General features: G+C 42.8%; 1 protein-coding gene across 2 annotated transcripts; it reads right to left on the reverse strand.

Annotated features, from left to right (window-relative positions):
• On the reverse strand, positions 6,061 to 10,704 carry LOC8063376. 2 transcript variants are annotated; one of them, XM_021462017.1, is made up of 6 exons: positions 10,185 to 10,704; positions 9,878 to 10,034; positions 9,506 to 9,754; positions 9,277 to 9,425; positions 9,087 to 9,204; positions 6,061 to 6,614 (listed from the first exon to the last, which is right to left on the reverse strand). In XM_021462017.1, exons 3-6 carry the CDS (start codon positions 9,747 to 9,749, stop codon positions 6,610 to 6,612), a joined length of 516 nt encoding a protein of 171 aa, XP_021317692.1. In that variant the 5' UTR covers positions 9,750 to 9,754; positions 9,878 to 10,034; positions 10,185 to 10,704; the 3' UTR covers positions 6,061 to 6,609. The 2 variants fall into 2 exon arrangements, with proteins under 2 accessions (XP_021317692.1, XP_002466569.1); XM_002466524.2 differs by lacking the exons at positions 6,061 to 6,614; positions 10,185 to 10,704 and having other exon boundaries at positions 8,977 to 9,204; positions 9,878 to 10,178.

Here is a 19,854-nt window from a genome sequence, read left to right on the forward strand (position 1 = left end):
AAAGGAGGCCACATGTGCGCGTCGCCGCCGCCGAGGCGAGACGAGTGCGTGTGTGTAATAACGGATTCAGTTTCAAATTATGTATGTTACCATATTATTAAGATTTGATGGCGATTGATTAAGATTGATTGATTGTTTTCTCTTTTGCCTATTTATTTCTTCCATCCCCGCGGACTCCTTCCTCCCCAGTCATATCATTCCTTGTCGAGCATCGCTGAGTTTTCCTGTCCCGAACCTCTGCGCGTACAGAGAGATCGGGGGAGCATGGCCTCCGAAACTCGACGTCTCTCGGGTGTGCAGGCAATCAGGTTTTTAGAGAGCGTCTTCCGCGACTGCTCGCTTTATCTCTTTCCTTGGATAGCCTTCTTCCTCGTGGACACATTCGCGGGATCGGATCCGCCTTCTTCCTGGTGGACATGTTTGCGGGATCGGAACATCTTCTTCCTGGTGGACATTCGCGGGACTACACTGCGAACTTCTTTCTGCATTGATAGTGGTCCGCTATTTCAAGCAACGCACTATGTCGACTAGTACGAATGGAGTCGCTGGTGCCTTCGACACTTGTCTCTTCTCCGGGTACATCCTTAATCCGCTTTGTTTATTTTTCAGTATGTCTACAATTGTATTTGGAATGTTTATCACTAATCTGAGCAGCGATAAAATTACACACGTACACATATATACCACCACCTTGCTGATTATATTTTTCTAAATTAAATCAAACATTAAAATAGCTAAACTTCAAACGCTTCATCATCTTGTAGACCGTGGACGTGTGCCGTGTGCACGATTTGCCTCTGTGCCACTGCCCACTGCGACGAGCCGACGAGTACTAGGACGACGACGAAGAGTGGAGAGTTAAACTGAGCTCGATCTTTTTCTTTTTGATACTAGCTAATTGAGCAATTGTTGGTTTCGGCAAAAAAAAAGCTTTAGCGTTAAAGAAACAAAATTGAATTCATGAAAGTTTGTTCGTTTCTATTTTCAGCCGTATTTTTTCTGTCAGTCAGCAATGTTTTTCTCTTACAATAAACCAGCCAACAATAATTTTAACCATGATTTTTTATACCAGCGAACAGGTTGGAACATAGGATAGTACACTTCCAAAAGTCACCATTCCTCTTGGGAGAGGTACCAAAGCTTAACTAGGATATTCAAACGTCGGAGATAGAGGCGTTTTGCGTGGAACGAATACATGATTATAGCTCTATATCCCCTGATTCAAAAAAAAAGCTCTATATCCCCTAAGACCGTGCAAAAGTTAAAGTTGAACGTGTCAATAAGTATTTGTGACTGCAGAGAGAAAGTACATAAATAAGGTATTTTTAAAAAAAATAGAAAGGTGTGGAGAAGAAATGTCAAAAGTTCAGCGGCGCACAATGGCTAGTTCTTAATCTATCCCAAATTATAAAATGTTTAACTTTTTTAACACGAAGTTTGACCTCTCATCTTATTTAAAAATTTATGCAAAATATCATTTGTTTTGTCGTGGTTTGATTTATTAATAAAATTTCTTTAAGAATGACTTAAATTCGATTATTTTTGTATAAATATTATGAATAAGATGACTGGTCAAAATTAAAGTAAAAAAATCAAATGTTTTATAATTTAATTTAGGATAGAGGAAGTATTGACTGGGTAGTTGTGCCGACTGTGAGACTGGTTGTCGCGCGTGATGCAATGGATGCGAAACGAAGTTGAAGTTGTGGGCACATAACAGCCAGCGTTGTAGAAATTCTAAGCTTTATTACATTATACACATATCCATGTACATCCATGTACATGTACTCAATTGTTGATATTCTAATGTATTTACATCTTACTTATCCTAGCCTGCCACAATGGTTACCGGACACACCAGAATGTGTGGTTGTCCTTCCAACGACTAATTATTTCGGTGTATAATATATATAAGTAAATACTCCGCATCAGAGGCGAAGGTAGATAGTAATTAGAGGTGCAAATACACACCCCAATTTTTATGGAAATAATGGTTTTTTCTATATTTTTATCATATATGCATCTCTAATAACATAAGTCTATGCACCTATGACTCAAATACACCTCGTTTAATTTTACTTTAGCTTCGTCAGTGCTCCCTATAATCGGCGAGACGTCTTCATCCAAATGATCGCGCGCTTGCGATTTGCAGCAAGCAGCCAGCTGCCGGTTTGGTTGCTAGGGCTTCCACGCCGATGGGCAGTTTATGTGCGGGTTGTAGGAGTGGCACGACGCCCCGGTGGCTACGTTCGTGGCGCTGGCGGCCTCATCCACGCCTGTCCCTGGCAGAAACCGCCGCGCCAGCTTGGAGCGCAGCAACAGCGGCACCGCCGGTCTCATCCCCGCTCGCGCCAGCAGCGCCCGGCCGCTCGCCTGCTGCAGCGGCGGCGAGGAAGAGGCGATGGCACCCATCACGGCCCCCGCAGGCGGCGGCGTCGCCGCCCACGCGGACGACGGTGCTGCGTCGTCGTCGTCGGCGCCGGTCCTCCCGTCTGCCGCCACCACCTCCGTGCTGGTGGGCGGCCGGGAGGTGCGGGCCTCGCCTTCATCGAGCAGCAGCTGGTGGTGCAGCTCGTCGACGTGATCCGCCGGCGATGATGATGATCTAGTAGAGCACTCGGAGACCTCAAGTAGGAGGAGGCAGCAGACGGCGAGGAGCAGTGGACGAAGCAGTCCGTGTACGGGGCGTGCCATCTTGCGTGCGCTGCTCTGCTCTGTGTGTGCGTGGATGAAGATTCACCTGTGGCAGCTCGATCGAGCTCTTGAATTGAGGTCGACGAAGTGTGTTACTTGCGTTTTTATATATAGGGGCGGCGAGCGAGGCGACTGAATGTGCGAAGGTCATGCTCATGCATATCGCAACGCGCGGCAGGTGCAGCGTAACTTTGGCACGTACGCCGCTGAGATATGCTCGAACGAAAATTAAAAATTCATCACACGTGGACGGACGGACGGTGGACTGTGCCTTAGCAGAGATAAAAGAAGCTGAGTCGGTGAGTGGTGACAGGCTCACTGATGACGAGCGATTTCCGGTTCATGCTTTCATTTTCAGCCGTTCAGGCTGGCACGCATTGCTTGTCGCATGCATGCTCGTGGCGATTGCGCCCAGTTAATTACACACGTCTCTCTCAGTCGCCGTTATATATAGAATCAGAAATGGTAGACTACATTCTCAACAAAAAAAAAGGTAGACTTTGATAGTACCATATGTCAAAAGTTCAGCGCGGCGCACGCTGGCTGGTGTCTAGCTAGTCGTGCCGATTGCCGACTGGTGTCGCGCGTGATGCAATGGATGAGAAACGAAGTTGAAGTCTTAGTGCACACATAACAGCTAGCATTCTTGTTGAAATTCTAAGCTTTCCCACACGTTATTACACTATATATACACATATATCCATGTACTCAATTATTGAAATTCTAATGTATTCCCTTTATCCATGAAAAATTGCAATTATGAGATTTGTATTAGTTAAAGTAACTTAAATTTAACCGAGTTTATACAAAATTATATTAGTATTTATGTCTCTACACAAAATTAATTTATTATATAAATATATTCTATAATTAACCTAGCGCTATTTATTTTATACAGTAATACTAGCTTTTTTTCATAAATTTAGTTAAGCTTCTCGAAAAGAGAGAATTACATTCTTTCCTGAACTAAGGAGTATTTACATCTTACTTATCCTAGCATGCCACAATATAGTTACCGGACACACTAACGTGTGTTTGTCCGTCCAACGGCGGCTAATATATATTTTCGGCGCGTAAGCAAAATTAACAAACATATATGAAATGAAATAATTATATAGTAGATTAGTAGCTAGTGCATCACCGGCGAGATCATGTCTTCATCCAAACGGTATGATCGCGCGCGCGCGATCCGCAGCCAGCAGCCGGCTTAAAGGTTTTGCAAGGGCCTAGGGCTTCGACGCCGAGGGGCCGCAGTTTATATGCGGATTGTTGGAATGACACGACGCCGCGGCTCCGTCCGTGGCGCTGGCGGCCTCATCCACGCCGCCTGCCCCTGCCAGAAACCGCCGCGCTAGCTTGGAGCGCAGCAGCAGCACCTCCGGTCTCATTCCCGCTCGCACCACCAGCCCTCGGTCGCTCGTCTGCCGCGGCCGCGAAGAAGCGGCGACGGCAGGCACGGCCCGCGCAGCTGGCGGCGTCGTCGTCGACGCGGACGGTGCCGCGTCGTCGGCGTCGGCGCCGGTCCTCCCGTCTCTCGCCACATCCGTGCTGGTGGGCGGGCGGCCGGTGCGGGCCTCGGCTTCATCGAGCAGCAGCAGCTGGTGGTGGTGGTGCAGCGCGTGGTCGTCGTTGTCCGCCGGCGATGATGGCGATAGTCTAGAGCACTCGGAGACCTGAAGTAGGAGGAGGAGGCAGACGGGGAGGAGTGGGCGAAGCAGTCCGTGTACGGGGCGTGCCATCTTGCGTGCGGCGTGCGCTGCTCTGCTCACTGTTCTGTTCTGGTGCGTGATGAAGCTTCACCTGGCAGCTCGAGCTCTTGAGTTGAGATCGATGAAGTGTTACATGCATGCGTTTTTATAGAGGCGGCCGGGGAGCGAGCGAGGCGACTGAATGCTTGCGAAGTTCATATTGCAACGCGCGGCAAGTGCGTCGTAACTTTGGCACGCCGAAATGTGCTTGCTCGAATGAAAATTATAATTTATAAAGACACCACACGTGGACTGTACCTTCTGAGAGAGATCGAGAGAGAGAGAGCTGAGCGCCGGTGAGTGGTGACTGGGTCACAGATGACGAGCAATTTCCGGCCGGTTCATACTTTCAGCCGTTCAGGGGCGGGCGTCGCTTGTCCCATGCTCGTGGTCGATTACGCCCAGTTAACACACGTCTCTCTCCGCCTTGTTTAGTTCACCCCGAAATTCAAAAACTTTTTAAGATTTTTCGTCACATTGTATCTTGTGGCACATACATGAAGCACTAAATATAGACGAAAATAAAAACTAATTATATAGTTTATCTGTAAATCACGATAAGAATCTTTTAAACCTAGTTAATCTATGCATGATTAGATAACATTTGTCAAATAAAAATAAAAATACTACAGTAAAATCTTTTGAGATGGTAGGCTACGAGTCTAGGACGATGTACTTGAAGGCGCGCAATTTCCTTCTTGTCGGTGGTTTATGTACGGACGGACGACGCGAGTAGTTCCGTACACCGCATGGTGTGAACGCTACCTTTTCGGTGTGAGTGCTGTGCACATCCTCCATGCACGGTAAGGCCTTGTTTAGTTCTGAGAATTGAAAAGTTTTCGGTACTGTAGCACTTTTATTTATTTATGACAAATATTATTGATCAAAAGATTTGTCTCGTGATTTACAGCTAAACTGTGTAATTAGTTTTTGTTTTTGTCTATATTTAATATTTCATGCATGTGCCACAAGATTCGATGTGACGGGGAATCTTGAAAACTTTTTGGTTTTCAGGGTGAACTAAACAAGGCCTAAAGTGATGCCTTGTTTAGTCATGAAAAAAAGTTATCGACTAGCATATTTGTAATTATAGTAATTAGTATTCAATCATAGATTAATTAGATTTAAAAAAAATTCATCTTGCAACCTACATGCAAACTGTATAATTAATTATTCTTTACTTTATATTTAATATTCCATATACGTGTCTAAACATAGTTATTGAGTACTATAGCATATTTATAATTATAGTAATTAGGTTCAATTATGGATTAATTATAATTAAAAGATTCGCCTTGTAAACTACATATAAACTGTGTAATTAATTATTTTTTAATCTATATTTAGTATTCTATATATATTTAAACATTAGATACGATGAGGCGTAAAGTTTTTGAGTGGTAACTAAGGCCTTGTTTAGATGCAAAAAGTTTTGGGATTTTGACACTGTAGCATTTTCGTTTTTATTTAATAAACATTGTCTAATTATAGAGTAACTAGGCTTAAAAGATTCATCTCGTGATTTATAAATAAATATTCATCTATATTTAATACTTCATGCATGTGCCGTAAGATTCGATGTGACGGAGAATCTTGTAAAGTTTTGGATTTTTGGGTGTATCTAAACAAGTCCTAAACGACTCGATATGGTCGCATGGAGAGCGGTGAATGTGGTCTGGAAGGCGTTACTCGTCTCTTGCAGTGAGACGTACGACAAGTTTGACAGCTCGAGACGTACATTTATACACTACTAGCTAGTACACAGCATGCGCGTTGCAATGCAAGTACTATCTTTTCTCGGTCGGTTGGGGTGAAATCTTCAGTGTTTACCAACTCCACAGAAAGATGCAGATTCGCCTGTAAATTTCAACGAAGCAAGGCATGCGCTGCATTGTTTGACTGCAGCCCGACAGACAATACTACGCTGCATGCATGGGCAGCCGCACGTGTCATTGGGCGGTGCCTTCGCAGAGAGAAGAAGACGAGGTGGTGGTACGGCGACCGACTCTGATACAGCTCACAGCTGGAACAGCAAGGCCTTGGCTTCCAGTAAATCAAGTTGCTAGCACCAACTAACACTGAGTGAACAGGGAAGTTGTACCAAAAAAATGGTGAGTGGGGATGTCCGACAGTGTAGTTTCCGGTAAAGACTTAGGCCTTGTTTACTTTACCCTGAAAATCAAAAAGTTTTCAAGATTTCCCGTCACATCAAATATTGTGGCACATGCATAAAACATTATATATAGACGAAAAAAAACTAATTACACAGTTTAGCTATAAATCACGAGACGAATCTTTTGATCCTAGTTAGTCCATGATTAGATAATATTTGTCACAAACAAATAAAAGTTTTACAGTACCAAAATTTTTTCACTTTTCGAACTAAACAAGGCCTTAGTATCGTTTGTCCCCTACTCGTGGCGACGTAGCCCGACAAAATGGCTCCGGTCGTCCTTACAAAATCAGAAATGCCGTCTGTCGTCTAGACAACTTGTACTAGGTCTTGTTTAGTTCACTCTGAAAACCAAAAAATTTTCAAGATTTCCCGTCACTTGTGTCTAATTATGTTTTCTTTCATTCACGTTTTTACTTTTAAATATTTCTTTATTTTTTCTTTTTTCCTTATCGTGCATCATTCGATTTTTATTTTTTTTTTATTTTTCTATTTTATGTCTTTATTATTATTTTCATTATTTCGGTTATTTCTATATATTTTTACCTTTCTTTTTATTTATTTTTATTTTTATGATGTTCTATATTGTTTTTTTTATGTTCAAATAATACAGTAGACAAGTTCACGTGCTATATATGTGATATTTTTTTTGATGTTTTTTTAATGTTCTCATGGTATAGATATGATGTTCTATAGTGTTTTTTACGATGTTCGCGTAATATACGTGTTATGTTTTATAATGTATTTAGTGATGTTGATAAAATATATATGCGATTGCTTTTAATGTATTTACTGATGTTCGATAGTGAATTTAGTGACGTTCATTTAGTATACATGTGATGTTTTTGTGATATATTTAGTGATGTTCAGGTAATATATATACGATGTTCTATAATGTATTTAGTAATGTTCTATGATGTATTTAATGATGTTCACTTAGTATACATGTGATGTTCTATGGTGTACTGAGTAATGTACATATAATGTATCTGTGATGTTCTATAATATATTTAGTGATGTTTCGTGATGTATTTAGTTATGTTCATTTAATATACATGTGATGTTCTAAGTATACATAAGATATTTCCTAGTGATGTTCTATGTGGGATCTTGTTTTAAAGAATTTGTTACTACAAATCTAATGGTATTATCTGAATTTAATTTAGATATTTAGTTTAAGAGTTATAATTTTTTTTATCTATAAATAATTATACAATGCAACGTGGACAAGGTGGGCCTAGGCTAGCCTGGGCAAGCACGCGCTTCCGCTCCTAAAAATTTTTCGGTGATGTAGTTGGTGCCCTCGAAATTTCCCGCGCTGCCGGACTGGCGTCCGAACGGCCGGACCGCAAGAGGCCCCTCGGCACACGGGCCTTGCTTCGCTGGTCCGCACGTGTGGGAGGAAAAGTGCTACTATTTTTATTTTACAAATTTTTTTAAAACTAAACAAGGCCTTATACTATAGCTCCGTTTGATTGCACTTGCTAAATTATTTTAGTTACTATTGAGTGATTAGTGGGACTAAATTATTCTAGCTTCTTTTTAGTTAATGTATTCGAAACTTTAACTACTAAAGTGACTAAAATTTAGTTAGCTAAAATTTAACAAGTGGAACGAAACGGAGCCTATATATCAACACGGTTGTTGACAACACGTGGTATGGTTTGACTTCGCCGTCGCCGCATGGATGCCTGCCTATGCCGCTCCCGCAGTCAAGCCGGCCGCATGGACTTGCTCTCAGGCCTTCTTTAGTTCAAAAATTTTTTAGAAAATCGACAATGTAGCACATTTGTTTATATTTGATAAATATTATTCAATCATGGATTAACTAGGCTCAAATAATTCGTCTCGTCAATTTCGATCAAACTGTGCAATTAATTTTAATTTTCATCTATATTTAATATTGTATGCATGCGTCTAAAGATTTGATGTGATGAGGAATCTAAAAATTTTTATAAAATTTTTTAGGAACTAAACTCTGTCGCCAGTAGGTATGATTGCGATCAGCAGTCACGTTCCCGTTGCGAAACGATTTTCAGCGTTGAGAAGTGTCCTAGCTAGGGCCTTGTTTTTTTCTTTGGGAATGGAGTCCTTGAACAATTCATAGCTGGATTGGTTCATAAATTTATATAAGATTCATAAGTTGGAATAGTTCCGGGTTCCATTCCATTCTATACGAACAGAGGCCTGGAGGGTGTTTGGTTCCGCCGGTATTTGTTCACCATATGTCACATATGTGTTTGGTTTTTACGTAGAGTGCGGTGAGCCACAATCATCTCAGTTTATTTGTACTAGCAAAACATGCCCGTGCGTTGCAACAGGATTATTCATATTTACTCTATGATTCTCAAACCAATAGTATTTAAATATATTATTTTTTCAAATTTATTATTTTGATTTAATCTGACATTAAATAAATCAAACAAATTATAAGGCCCGCTGCCCTTAGACGTGGAATGTTGACACCTCACCTAGAATATATATCCGATGAAGTTCAACAAGGCCGTGCATCGGGAAATATATCTTAGCATTATCCATATTTTGCAGATATACTTGATCAATTATGCAACATATATAAGCACGGATCACCTACAAATAGTTTAAATACATTAAAATTAATATTAATAACGGGAAAAATTGTATAATCATTAGGAGACTCACATCATCGTCTAACCATTTGGCTTGGTCTAGGAGGCACAATAACTGATGTTGTTTCACAGATATTTCATCAATCTTCACCAGTAAGTCATCTTTTGAAGATGTTTCAATTATTATGTGAGCACATAAGTCCATATTGGTCAATGTATAATCTACATATAATTAAATATGGATTAGCTTTATATCCTTGCTACTATAATCGAAAGACTATATATATAAATGAAAAAAATACCTTGTGGTAGATAGTCATATGTATCAACAACATTGTTCTGTTCTTTTAGTTGTTGTTCATCATGCAATGGAAATTTTTCTTCTCTCACTTGCTTATCTATCAATTCAGAATCTGAAGACAATGTCTCTCTGGTTGGCGATGCCATTGTTTTTTCATCTGAAAGTTTTTCTTCACTCATCTTTGTTTTCTTTAAGGGTCGAACATCAGAATTCTCATCATGGCTTGATCCAACATTATGATCCATTTTTTCTATTAAAAAACAGCCAAAAAATTTAATCAACCAACATAACTCAGTTGCACTACCACAGGTTTATTGAGAAGCATCATAGAGCCACCTTCAGCAGCTATAAGAAATCAACAATACTCTCTTACATCATCGCATCAATCCATGGTTATGTGGGAGTGCACAGTTAAATACATGGCCGATCAGTGTGCACTTGACGTCGATGCTCAGCGGCACGATGAGGGTGCCGAGTTGGTGGCTTCTTGCCGTTCGTCCTCCAACTATGTTGGCCAATACGACTGGACTCTGCTGGAGGAGATTGTATGCGAGGTGTTCCGTGAAATCAAGTAAAACAATAACCTTTAATATATATAGGTAAGATACAGAGAGGAACGATATTTTCTAATCCGAGGTGTTTTTGTTTTCGATTCCAATTTCGATTTGATTCAAACTTACCACAGAAAGACATTGAGGAAGGGAAGTTCGTGTCGAACTTGGATTTGAGGTAGTTATACGCTGCTCCCGAGTCCGTCCCGATGTCTCAACACCTCGTCGGTCTTGGCGTCTGCTTAGGTGCAGACGGCGGCGAGCGGACAGCGTCGAGCGGGCTGCGCGCACGCGTGGGCGAGCGGACGGAAACGAGCGGGCGGCAAGCGCGTGTGGGCGCAGCCGCGGCGTCGACATCCCTACACCTCGCCGGCCCTTTCGTGATGGCGAGCGCGTAGATGCGGACGACAGCAAGAGTGGGCAGCGAGCGCGCCTGGGCGAGCGGACGGAAACGAGTGGGCGGCAAGCGCGTGTGGGCGCAGCCGCGGCGTCGACGTCCCTGCACCTCGCCGGACTTTTCGCGACGGCGAGCGCGTAGATGCGGACGACAGCGAGCGGGCAGCGAGCGCGTGTGGGCGAGCGGACGGGCGAGCGCTTGGGCGAGCGGATGACGAGCACACGTGGTGTGGGCGACGAACGGCGGCGCTTCATCTGGGCATCGAGTGCTACGGCTTGGCTGCGTTTTTTTTTAGGAAAAAGTCTACTTTACGTCCCTCAACTTTCGCGAAAGTCTAATTTTCGTCCCTGAACTTTAAAACCGGACAAAATACATCCCTCAACTTTTAAACTGTGCACATTACATCCTTGACCTGGTTTTGAAAGCGGTTTTACCTTTTTCTTTTTATTTATTTTGGCTGAATTTTTTGAAAAATCACAATAAATCACATAAAAATCATAAAATAAAAAACTCAATTTTGTTGGACTTTAGATCAGTAGATCTACACATTGAATATATAATATAGTATGTTCTAGTACAAATTTTTTTGATGCATCGTTAGATCTATGTTTTTCTGTAATTAATTAGACTAATTATAGCTACATTTTCTATGGTCCAATTGTGATGAAATTTATATGGTGAGCTAATTATTCTATGTTTGAGTTATAGTAAAAATTTTATACTCATTGAATCACGTATTACTTAGTTATAGATTTATTTAGGTTTATGCTTGTTAAATTATAATAAATCTATAACTAAGTTATACATGATCTAATGAGTAAGAAATTTTTACCATAATTTAAACATATAATAATTAGTCTAACATAAAAAAATCACCACAATTAGACCACACAAACTATAGCTATGAATTATTCTAATTAATTATAGAAAAACAGAGATCTAAAGCTACAATAAAAATTTTGTACTAAAGCATACTATATTATATGTTCACTATGTAGATCTACTTATCTGGAGTCCAACAAAATCAGATTTACTATTTTATGAATTTTATGTGATTTACTATAATTTTACAAATATTCAGCCAAAATAAATAAAAATAAAAAAGACAAAACTGCCTTCAAAACCGCTCATAGCCATGTCAGGGACGTAATATGCATGATTTCAAAAATTGAGGGATGTATTTTACCCGGTTTTGAAGTTCAGGGATGAAAATCAGACTTTTGGGAAAGTTGAGGGACGTAAAGTGGACTTCTTCCTTTTTTTTACGTAGGAGAAAACTATCGTGAGATGCTGAAGGCCGTTCTGTGCGGCGACGGGCCCTGCGGAGGGAGTCTACACGAATCAGCGAATGGGCCAGATGATTGGGAATGTGCTGAATGGGCCAGACGAAAAACAGCCCAGACAAAAGAAAGGCTGAAATTTTACCTCTTTATTATTAGAGATAGATATGATTTTTTTTTGTATCTAGGCCATTTTCTCCACCTCAACTATAGACTATACGACACCATAGTAGGGAGTGGTACGATATCCTATGGCGTAGAATCAAATAGGCTCTATTATTAGAGGATGTAGTGTTACATATAAATCTTTTCACTGATTAGCCAATATCAGTGCCTATATATCTATCACTTTTGCACGTACTCCCTCAGTTTCAAATTATAAGAGAGACTTGTGTGGCACAACTTTTTCACCAGCTTTATAAGCTATATAGAAAAGTCTCTCTATATAGCAAAAGACCTCTGTTTGACAAAGTTTCAATTTATAGAACCTCTGTTTGACCTCTGTTTGTGTTTTATGTTAAACAGAGATCTTTTGCAAATAGCTTCACATATGACAAGTGAAGCTTCTAAAAACCTACTCTCAGGTAGGATTAAAATGGGTTGTAGTTTAAAATAGCACCAAACGGAATAAGGAAGTAGAAGAAATAGGGCAGTAGAAAAAGAGAACATTATGGTTATTTTATTCTTTTTGTCTACCATAAGAAGATATTTTGCCTAAATAGATTATCAAAATAGCTTTATCTTCATTGGTAGAGTTGCTCATAAGTTTTTTAAAAAATAAGTTGTGTCAAACGAGATTTTGACTTTTCTAGATTTATAGTTTTTATTATATATCTAGCTAGATTTATGGTTTTTATTTTATAACAGATATATGAAAAAAACAAGAAGACTTACAATTTGAAATGGAGAAATTATAATTGGATGAGTGTGCATGTGTGGTGATGAGTATCTAAGTTATACTGTTTAAGAATATAAAAAAATGTATACATAGTGTTTAATCATAAAAGAAGTATACATGGATCTTTTAAAGTAAAAAATGGAGGGAGTGAGAGACGGTAACATGTCTCTTCTATCTAGATACAGCTATAGACGAAGTATAGGAGTAATAAATAAATAAATAAATAAATAAATAAATAGATAGATAAATAAATAAATATATAAATAAATATATAAATAAATAAATAAATAAATAAATAAATAAATAAATAATGGGGGCAAAACAACTGCGCACAGCAGTAACGGGTAGAAATTTTCCAGGACGATCGCGGACAAACGCGTGAAATTGACCAGAGGAGACATGGGTATAGTTGATATGATCTTTTTTTTTTTAAACTTGGGTTGCTCTACGGCCTTTCATTACTATCATCAGATTTCGCTAAATCGCGGATCACTTGCACATTTACAGGATCAGGAAGAGAACTTGTTCATATGCATGACTATTCCGAGTCTCAAACTAAATTCAAACTAGCAAGCTCATGCGCAGACGCGTGAGATGAGAGAAATAGCTAAACACATAAACTCATTAGCTAACAGGTTTTGGATATCCCTAAAAAACATTCCACAAGGAGTATCAGATATAATATCCTCCTTTGGAACACTTGAGTCAACTTCCAGCTGCACATGGAAGATGCCGTACAATTCTGCTGTCTCCAGGCCGGGCCTTGAGGCAGTCGAGTCTTGAGAAATGCACGTGTGCCTGGGCTTGGCCAGTGGCCAGTGGCCGCCGATGTTCCACGTCTAGCCCGGTGAATCAGTTGCGCGACGACGGCGGGCAGTTGATGTGGACATCGCTTGAGTGGCACGACGACTTGGCCGCCGAGTCCGCCGCGCCCTCCACCACCGGCGGTGCGCCCGCCAGAACCCGCCGCGGTAGCTCGGAACGCAGCCGCACCGGCGGCCTCGTCGCCATCATCATCGGTGCGCCACCCAAGTCGCTGGACCCAGAGTCAACCTGGTGGTGGCCGACCATGTCGCGCGCGGGTGCCGAAGCTGCCGATGACGGCGCCACGCCGCCGCCGTCCTCGGCACGGGTGGCTCCCTTCTCCACGGTGCCCGCCTCCATCTCTAGCCCAGCGGGTCGGGTGGTGCCGGTCCCGTCGGCGTTGTCGCGGTGGTGCTGCTGGACGTGCGGCTCGCCGTCGCGCCGGAGGACTTGGCGCGGGATGGTCCGCGACTCCTCCGGAGGCGGCCTTGAACAGCCGGAGACCTGAAAGAGGAAGGAGGATGCAGCGAGAACGACGAGTAGCGGGAGCAGAGCGTACATGGCGGCAGGACGCTTCATCGTCATGCGGCTGTGCATGCCTGTTGTGCGGCCTGGACTGCGATGGTGCCACATTTATGGGCCTCACCTGTACTCCGGAGAGCCGTGCGTGTTAAGTTAACAAAGCTGTAAAAAAAACTCACGGTTCGCTGCCCTGTTCGTTTCAATTTGGCTTCCCCGCGCTACCGCTACCGTGGATCGAAACAGGGACGGTGATGCGCGCGCTGCCGGCGCCGGCGGCATGTGGGCAGTAGGTGCAGTGGCTGAGTAGCTGTCGACAGTACACATCCCACGGAGGACTGCAAATGCTGACTTGCTGAGGGCGCTGGCGCCGAGATCGGTCGCAGCATTCGTGATGGTTAGCTCACGGTAGGCTGGTCACTGATTCTAGAGCTTTCCGGCCCCTTCCGGTTCCTGGAGTTTTATTTGGGCTGGTCCAGGTGTCTAGTGGGCTGTTCCAAAACGCTGTCTGCGTGGAGCGACGGCCGGTGGGTTTGATTTCTTCCTCTCCACCGACCACCAGGCGCTTTGCCGCCGCCGCCGCCTAGGTTAGTTGCTGAGCATATCACGCAGGAAAACTCCGCGAAAATCGCGCTGTGGCTCGGCGAAATCTCTCTCGCGCGCATTGACCACCACACCAAATGTTTGAAGCCCCGGGAACTAGCCTGAATTAACTAGAGCTCCGAGCAGGGGACAACACACATTTCTGTGTACCTGCTTTAATTTGCACAAATACAGCCTGTCAATTAGAGCAGTTGAGATCTGCACACGTGGGGGCAGTCCTTCAAACTCCTTGTCAACCATGAACCATGGCCGTGAAAGTCCAGAATCGTTTACTTCAGTGTGTGAACGTGCTCATGCTGCGTGTTTGACCTGGAACGTGTTCTTGTTGCTTTGGGGCTTCTGGCCTTTTTGCTGCGTACGGAGTATGTGGCGCTGTGACATCTTGACTCTCGACACATTTTCAGCCCTACACAAAGCCACGCAACATCGGCTAGCTATAGTGTGCGAAGTCGGTTCGGATGGCAATCAACGTGTCTCGTGTCTGATTAGTCGCCGGTGTTCACATCATCTCTTCATCTTTTCTGATACAATACCACCTCTATATGCACGTAATTAACGAATGGCTATTGGCTACCTCGCACGTCCTAAAAGGCTCAAGCAGAATGGAAACTTTGAAAATGCCACTTCGCCTCTTCCAATTTGCTGGTTCAGTGGTATGGTCACCTACTTGGCCAGTAACCGCAGAACGAGATCCTCTAACTTGGGGCTCCAGGCTCCAACAGCAGAGGACGTATAGGACCTCCGATGCCGTCCGTTCCACATCCCAGCTTTGTTTAGTTCGTGAAAAAAAATAGATTTGATCAGTGTTTTCGTTTGTATTTGATAATTATTGTTTAATCATAGACTAACTAGATTCAAAAGATTCATCTCACAAATTATGTTATTTTATATCTATATTTAATATTTGTGTTCAAAGTTTTGATGTGACGGAGAATCTTAAATTTTTTTAAGAAATTTTACTAAACAGGGCCTTAGTTGCTGGTGTGTTCACGTCACTTTGTTTAACTATAAAACAATTGCCAATACTGCAGCATTCAGGTTGGCGTAAACATATAAATCTTTTCATTATCATGATCAGGTCATCAGGAGTAGTATATGACTTCTTCATTTTATCTCATGCAATGTACCACCTCTATATGATTGTAATGGATGGCCATTGGCTACACGTACCGCACGTCTAAAAGCCTCAACCAGAATAGAAACTTTGAACATGCATAGCAGTAACTGAAAACCAAATAATCTAAGGACCACACGCGAAAAAAACAAATGAAATTTGTGCAACAAACCGACTCTCCGTACGCCGTACGTGTTTGACCATTGACATGCATCCACGTCCAGGTCAGTGCACATTTTTTTTTTATCATATATCAGTGCTCCGACGGCGGTTTACAGCCGTTGTGCACGTCGCTGGAGCCGCACGACGGCCTGGCAGCCGAGTCCGCGCCCTCCACCACCCCTGCTGCCAGAAACCGCCGCGCCAACAACCTGCTGGAACGCAGCAGCAGCACCTGCACCGCCGCCGCCGCCGCCGCCGGCCTCCCGTTCCTCGACCCGCCGACGACGCCATCATCATCCTGTTGCTTGCCGCGCGCGGACGATGTCGTCGTCGTTGCTGACGATGCCGACAATGCCGCGGCGGCGCCACCTTCCTCGGCACGGCCGGTACTAGTACTGCTTCCGTCGTCGTCGTCCTCCGTCGTCGTCTCCACTGCCACGCGCCCATTCACGGTTTCGGCGGCGTGGTGGTGGTGGTGGTGCGGCTTGGCACTTGCACGGTGGACGACAGCGGCAGGGGCCGTGGGATCAGCCCTCGGTGGTCGCTGTCGTTCCTCCGTGGACAACGGCGCCCTTGAGGAGTCGGCGACGTGGAAGACGAGGACCGCGACGAGGATCCACGGTAGCATCGCGCGCACGGGGCGTGCCATCTTCGCGCCGGCAATTACTGCTAGTGCTAGCTCTGGGTGGTTCTTTACGTTTGTGTGTGTAGTGGTGTCTCGTCTGCCAACTCGAGTTTAATTTGGGTTAGGCTGCGCTATCCGCTCTTGACAGTGATCACAAATGCTGTGCGTGGGCCAGCATTTTATACTAGCACGAAGACCCCGGCCGGGCTTTCATGCATGGGTTGGGAAGTAGCGACGCAAAGCGAAGGCAAGCGAAGTCCACGTTGTAATTGTACGGAAGTTGACCCAGGAGACCAGGACCCGACCCAGGTATACACAAAAACGTGGTGGTGGGTTGGCCACCCGGGAGGGGCAGTTTCCGTTCAGACGCCCGCAAATCACCAAAACGGCAAAACCCCATACAGCCATACTTGCTCATGGACCGACAGCTCACGTACATACCCGTCCTTCAGGCTTCAGGTCAGGATCAGGCTACCACGTAATACTCCGTAGTCCGTACGAGACACGGACACACTGACAGTCTCCAACTCCGTGCTTGTCGGTACGGCGGGCGGCGGTTAACGCACGGAGGTACCGCGTGTCAACGCGATTGCCAAAAACGCGTCGCACCTCAGAATGTGAGGCCTTGTTTACTTCCACCCAAAAATCCAAAATTTTTCAAGATTTCTCGTCACATCGAATCTTTAGACGCATGCATAGAGTATTAAATATAGATAAAAATAAAAACTAATTGCACAGTTTGGTCGAAATATACGAGACGAATTTTTTGAGCCTAGTTAGTCTATAATTAGACAATATTTGTCACATACCAACAAAACACTTACTGTAGCGATTTTGCAAAATATTTCGTAACTAAACACGGCCGAGGCACAGATGAAAAAACAAATTGGAGATGTACATCAGATTCGGCTCGTCGTCGTCGTCGTCTACAGCGGACGCTTTCAGTTTGGCGGAGGAATGCACGGCACGCGCAGGGGTACTTATACTATACTATTGTCGTAGTGGTCGGTTGGTAATAAAGCTTTCCTATCCCCGCATGAAAACTCCATGAAAAATGCGCTTGCGAGTGTAAGGATATGGTGGTAGTTTATCTAGCACGAGGAGAGCGAGCAAACGATGAAATCTTTGTCTTCAGATACCGTGTTTGCCTGCTAAAGAACCGACAATAACTTCAGTCTTTTTTCAGACCAAAAGCGATAGTTCGGCCTGTCGTCTCAGATCCGTCACACGTGGGGGATCCTGCTTCAAACTGGCCAGCAATGGCTGCAAAAGTACATGTGCCGCCCGCCCTAAATTAACCACCAAAGTAAGAGGACTGGAACAAAGGTAGGACTCTGGAGCTACTAATACGGCAGCACCGTCATACGCGTTACGTTTTACATACATATCCAGACACCGAGTACAAATCAAAGGGTTCAAAGCATCATATCACGATGATCCTCCGTGAATGAATGGAAGAGCTCGGCACATCAATGGTAGCATGATCGAGATCGACGCCGCTTCCCAAGTTTAAGGACTGCTGATGGATTTTACTCGGTGTAGTTACTGATTTGTTGATGATTGGCCCCTTAATATTTTGAGTGTGTTTGGTTTATGGCCAAATATGCTAAAGTAAAGCCAAAATTTTATGCATATGTGATAAAGGTAAACAAGTACCTCCTATGTTCCAAATGATAAGATGTTTTGACATTTTCAGATACATATTTTTTACTATGCACTTAGATATACACTATATCTAGATGCATAGTAGAAATAATGTATCTAGAAAAAGCTAAAACGTCTTATAATTTAAAATAGAGGGAGTATAACAAATTTAAACAATAAAAAAACTCTTCCACAATTTAGGTTACTAAAGTTTTAGACTTACATGTAGATCCCTAAACTTATGAGTTATGTAGTTAAAAAAACTTTAATAGTTATGTCATGCTAGGTCTAATCTAAATCACTAAAACTTGAGTTAATCCACATGCGTGGCACACGAATTGCACAATGACATGACATTAAAATGTAGACCAAACATGCCTAAGATGAGATCAGCATATGGACCTCATGTTTTGGTGTCATGTACCCATTTCACTATGCAGTTAGCTGCCATATAGTTGGATTAACTCAAATTTGGGTGATTTTTAAGCCTCAACTGACATGATTAGCAAATTTAAGAGAAATGGATGTGCATTTTGAAAGTTTGTTGATCATAGATGGCACCATGAACCAAGTTCAAATGCCGGCAGTGCATTTTGGAAAATATAACTTTGGTTTAATGTTCTTACACAAATACAAAGATTTACATATCTCCTTACTACGATTATTGCAACAATAGAGGCCTAGCCAGCATAGCCACGTCACATATATTTTTCGGCCGTCGGATCGGACTCATGAACGGTCCACTTGTGCTCTCCTTGGTTGTTTTGCAAAAAAAAACCTTAAACTTCAGAGGAATCAACCTGCAGTCCATGCCTCCTCTTAGTTTTTTAAACAAACCCTCAAACTTTATCAAAATTAACCCGCAATTCAGGCCTTATAAATGGGCCGGCCTAACTCCCGCTCAAGCTGTATATCATGGACCTTGGCCTTACTGGCCTGAAATCGAATTTTTTTTGCTATTAATGATAGCTTAACCATACCACAAATAAAATAAAAACGATTGAAGATTTTACTAGCTTTATAGTCATAAAAAATATAAATATACTTTCTTCAACAAAATGCCATTACGTTTATGTATTGCAAATTTAGATCAAATTCTCCTCATATCGCAGTTACATTTAGCTTTCGCTACTCATAATCTTCCCTCAATAGATACTTTTAACATTTCTTCCTATATAATAAATATAGCCAAAAAAAGTGTTACCTCGATTTCGATAACCAATAAAAATATATTACTTAAATAATACGAATTTGGAAAAAAAAAACAAGTGCAACAACGAGCTGCAGACCCATGAGCCATGACACCTATACAAAAATAGACAAATTTTTCTTACCTATATTGCTTAAAAAATGTGCATCTACATACATACCATTATTATCACTCTACGCATGAAACAAAGTCCACATAAACTATACTATTACAACGATGTAATACAGACTCTGCACTTTAGGAACAAACATGTATTACTTAAATTAATATTTTTTTTTTGTAAATATACCGAAATAACTACTTGTCCTACTATACTCGACAAACCAACTCATACAGAAAAAGGATCCATCACGCATTGCAAACGGTGCACACACTAGCCATACGCGGCAACGCCACGAGCATTTGTAGTATGTCTGGCAGCAGGCACATGCAGCGGTACGTGACTCTCCCGGCATCTTGCAAGCTTCAACGGCTCGCCAGCTCGGGCAGGGGACGGAGTTTGAGAAACAAGCCTCCGTCTCAGCCACGCTCAGCGACCCGCGC

The sequence above is a fragment of the Sorghum bicolor genome, chromosome 1 (assembly GCF_000003195.3).
Source record: "Sorghum bicolor cultivar BTx623 chromosome 1, Sorghum_bicolor_NCBIv3, whole genome shotgun sequence".
NCBI lineage: Eukaryota > Viridiplantae > Streptophyta > Magnoliopsida > Poales > Poaceae > Sorghum > Sorghum bicolor.

Excerpts from the sequence above, each read along its gene's own strand:
- LOC8063376 (XM_002466524.2), bottom strand. The coding sequence starts at position 9,749 with ATGGATCATAATGTTGGATCAAGCCATGATGAGAATTCTGATGTTCGA. Across the intron at positions 9,426-9,505 it reads ATATGACTATCTACCACAAG|ATTATACATTGACCAATATG; the intron begins GTATTTTTTTCA and ends AATTATATGTAG. Across the intron at positions 9,205-9,276 it reads CCAAATGGTTAGACGATGAT|GTGATCCGTGCTTATATATG; the intron begins GTGAGTCTCCTA and ends AACTATTTGTAG.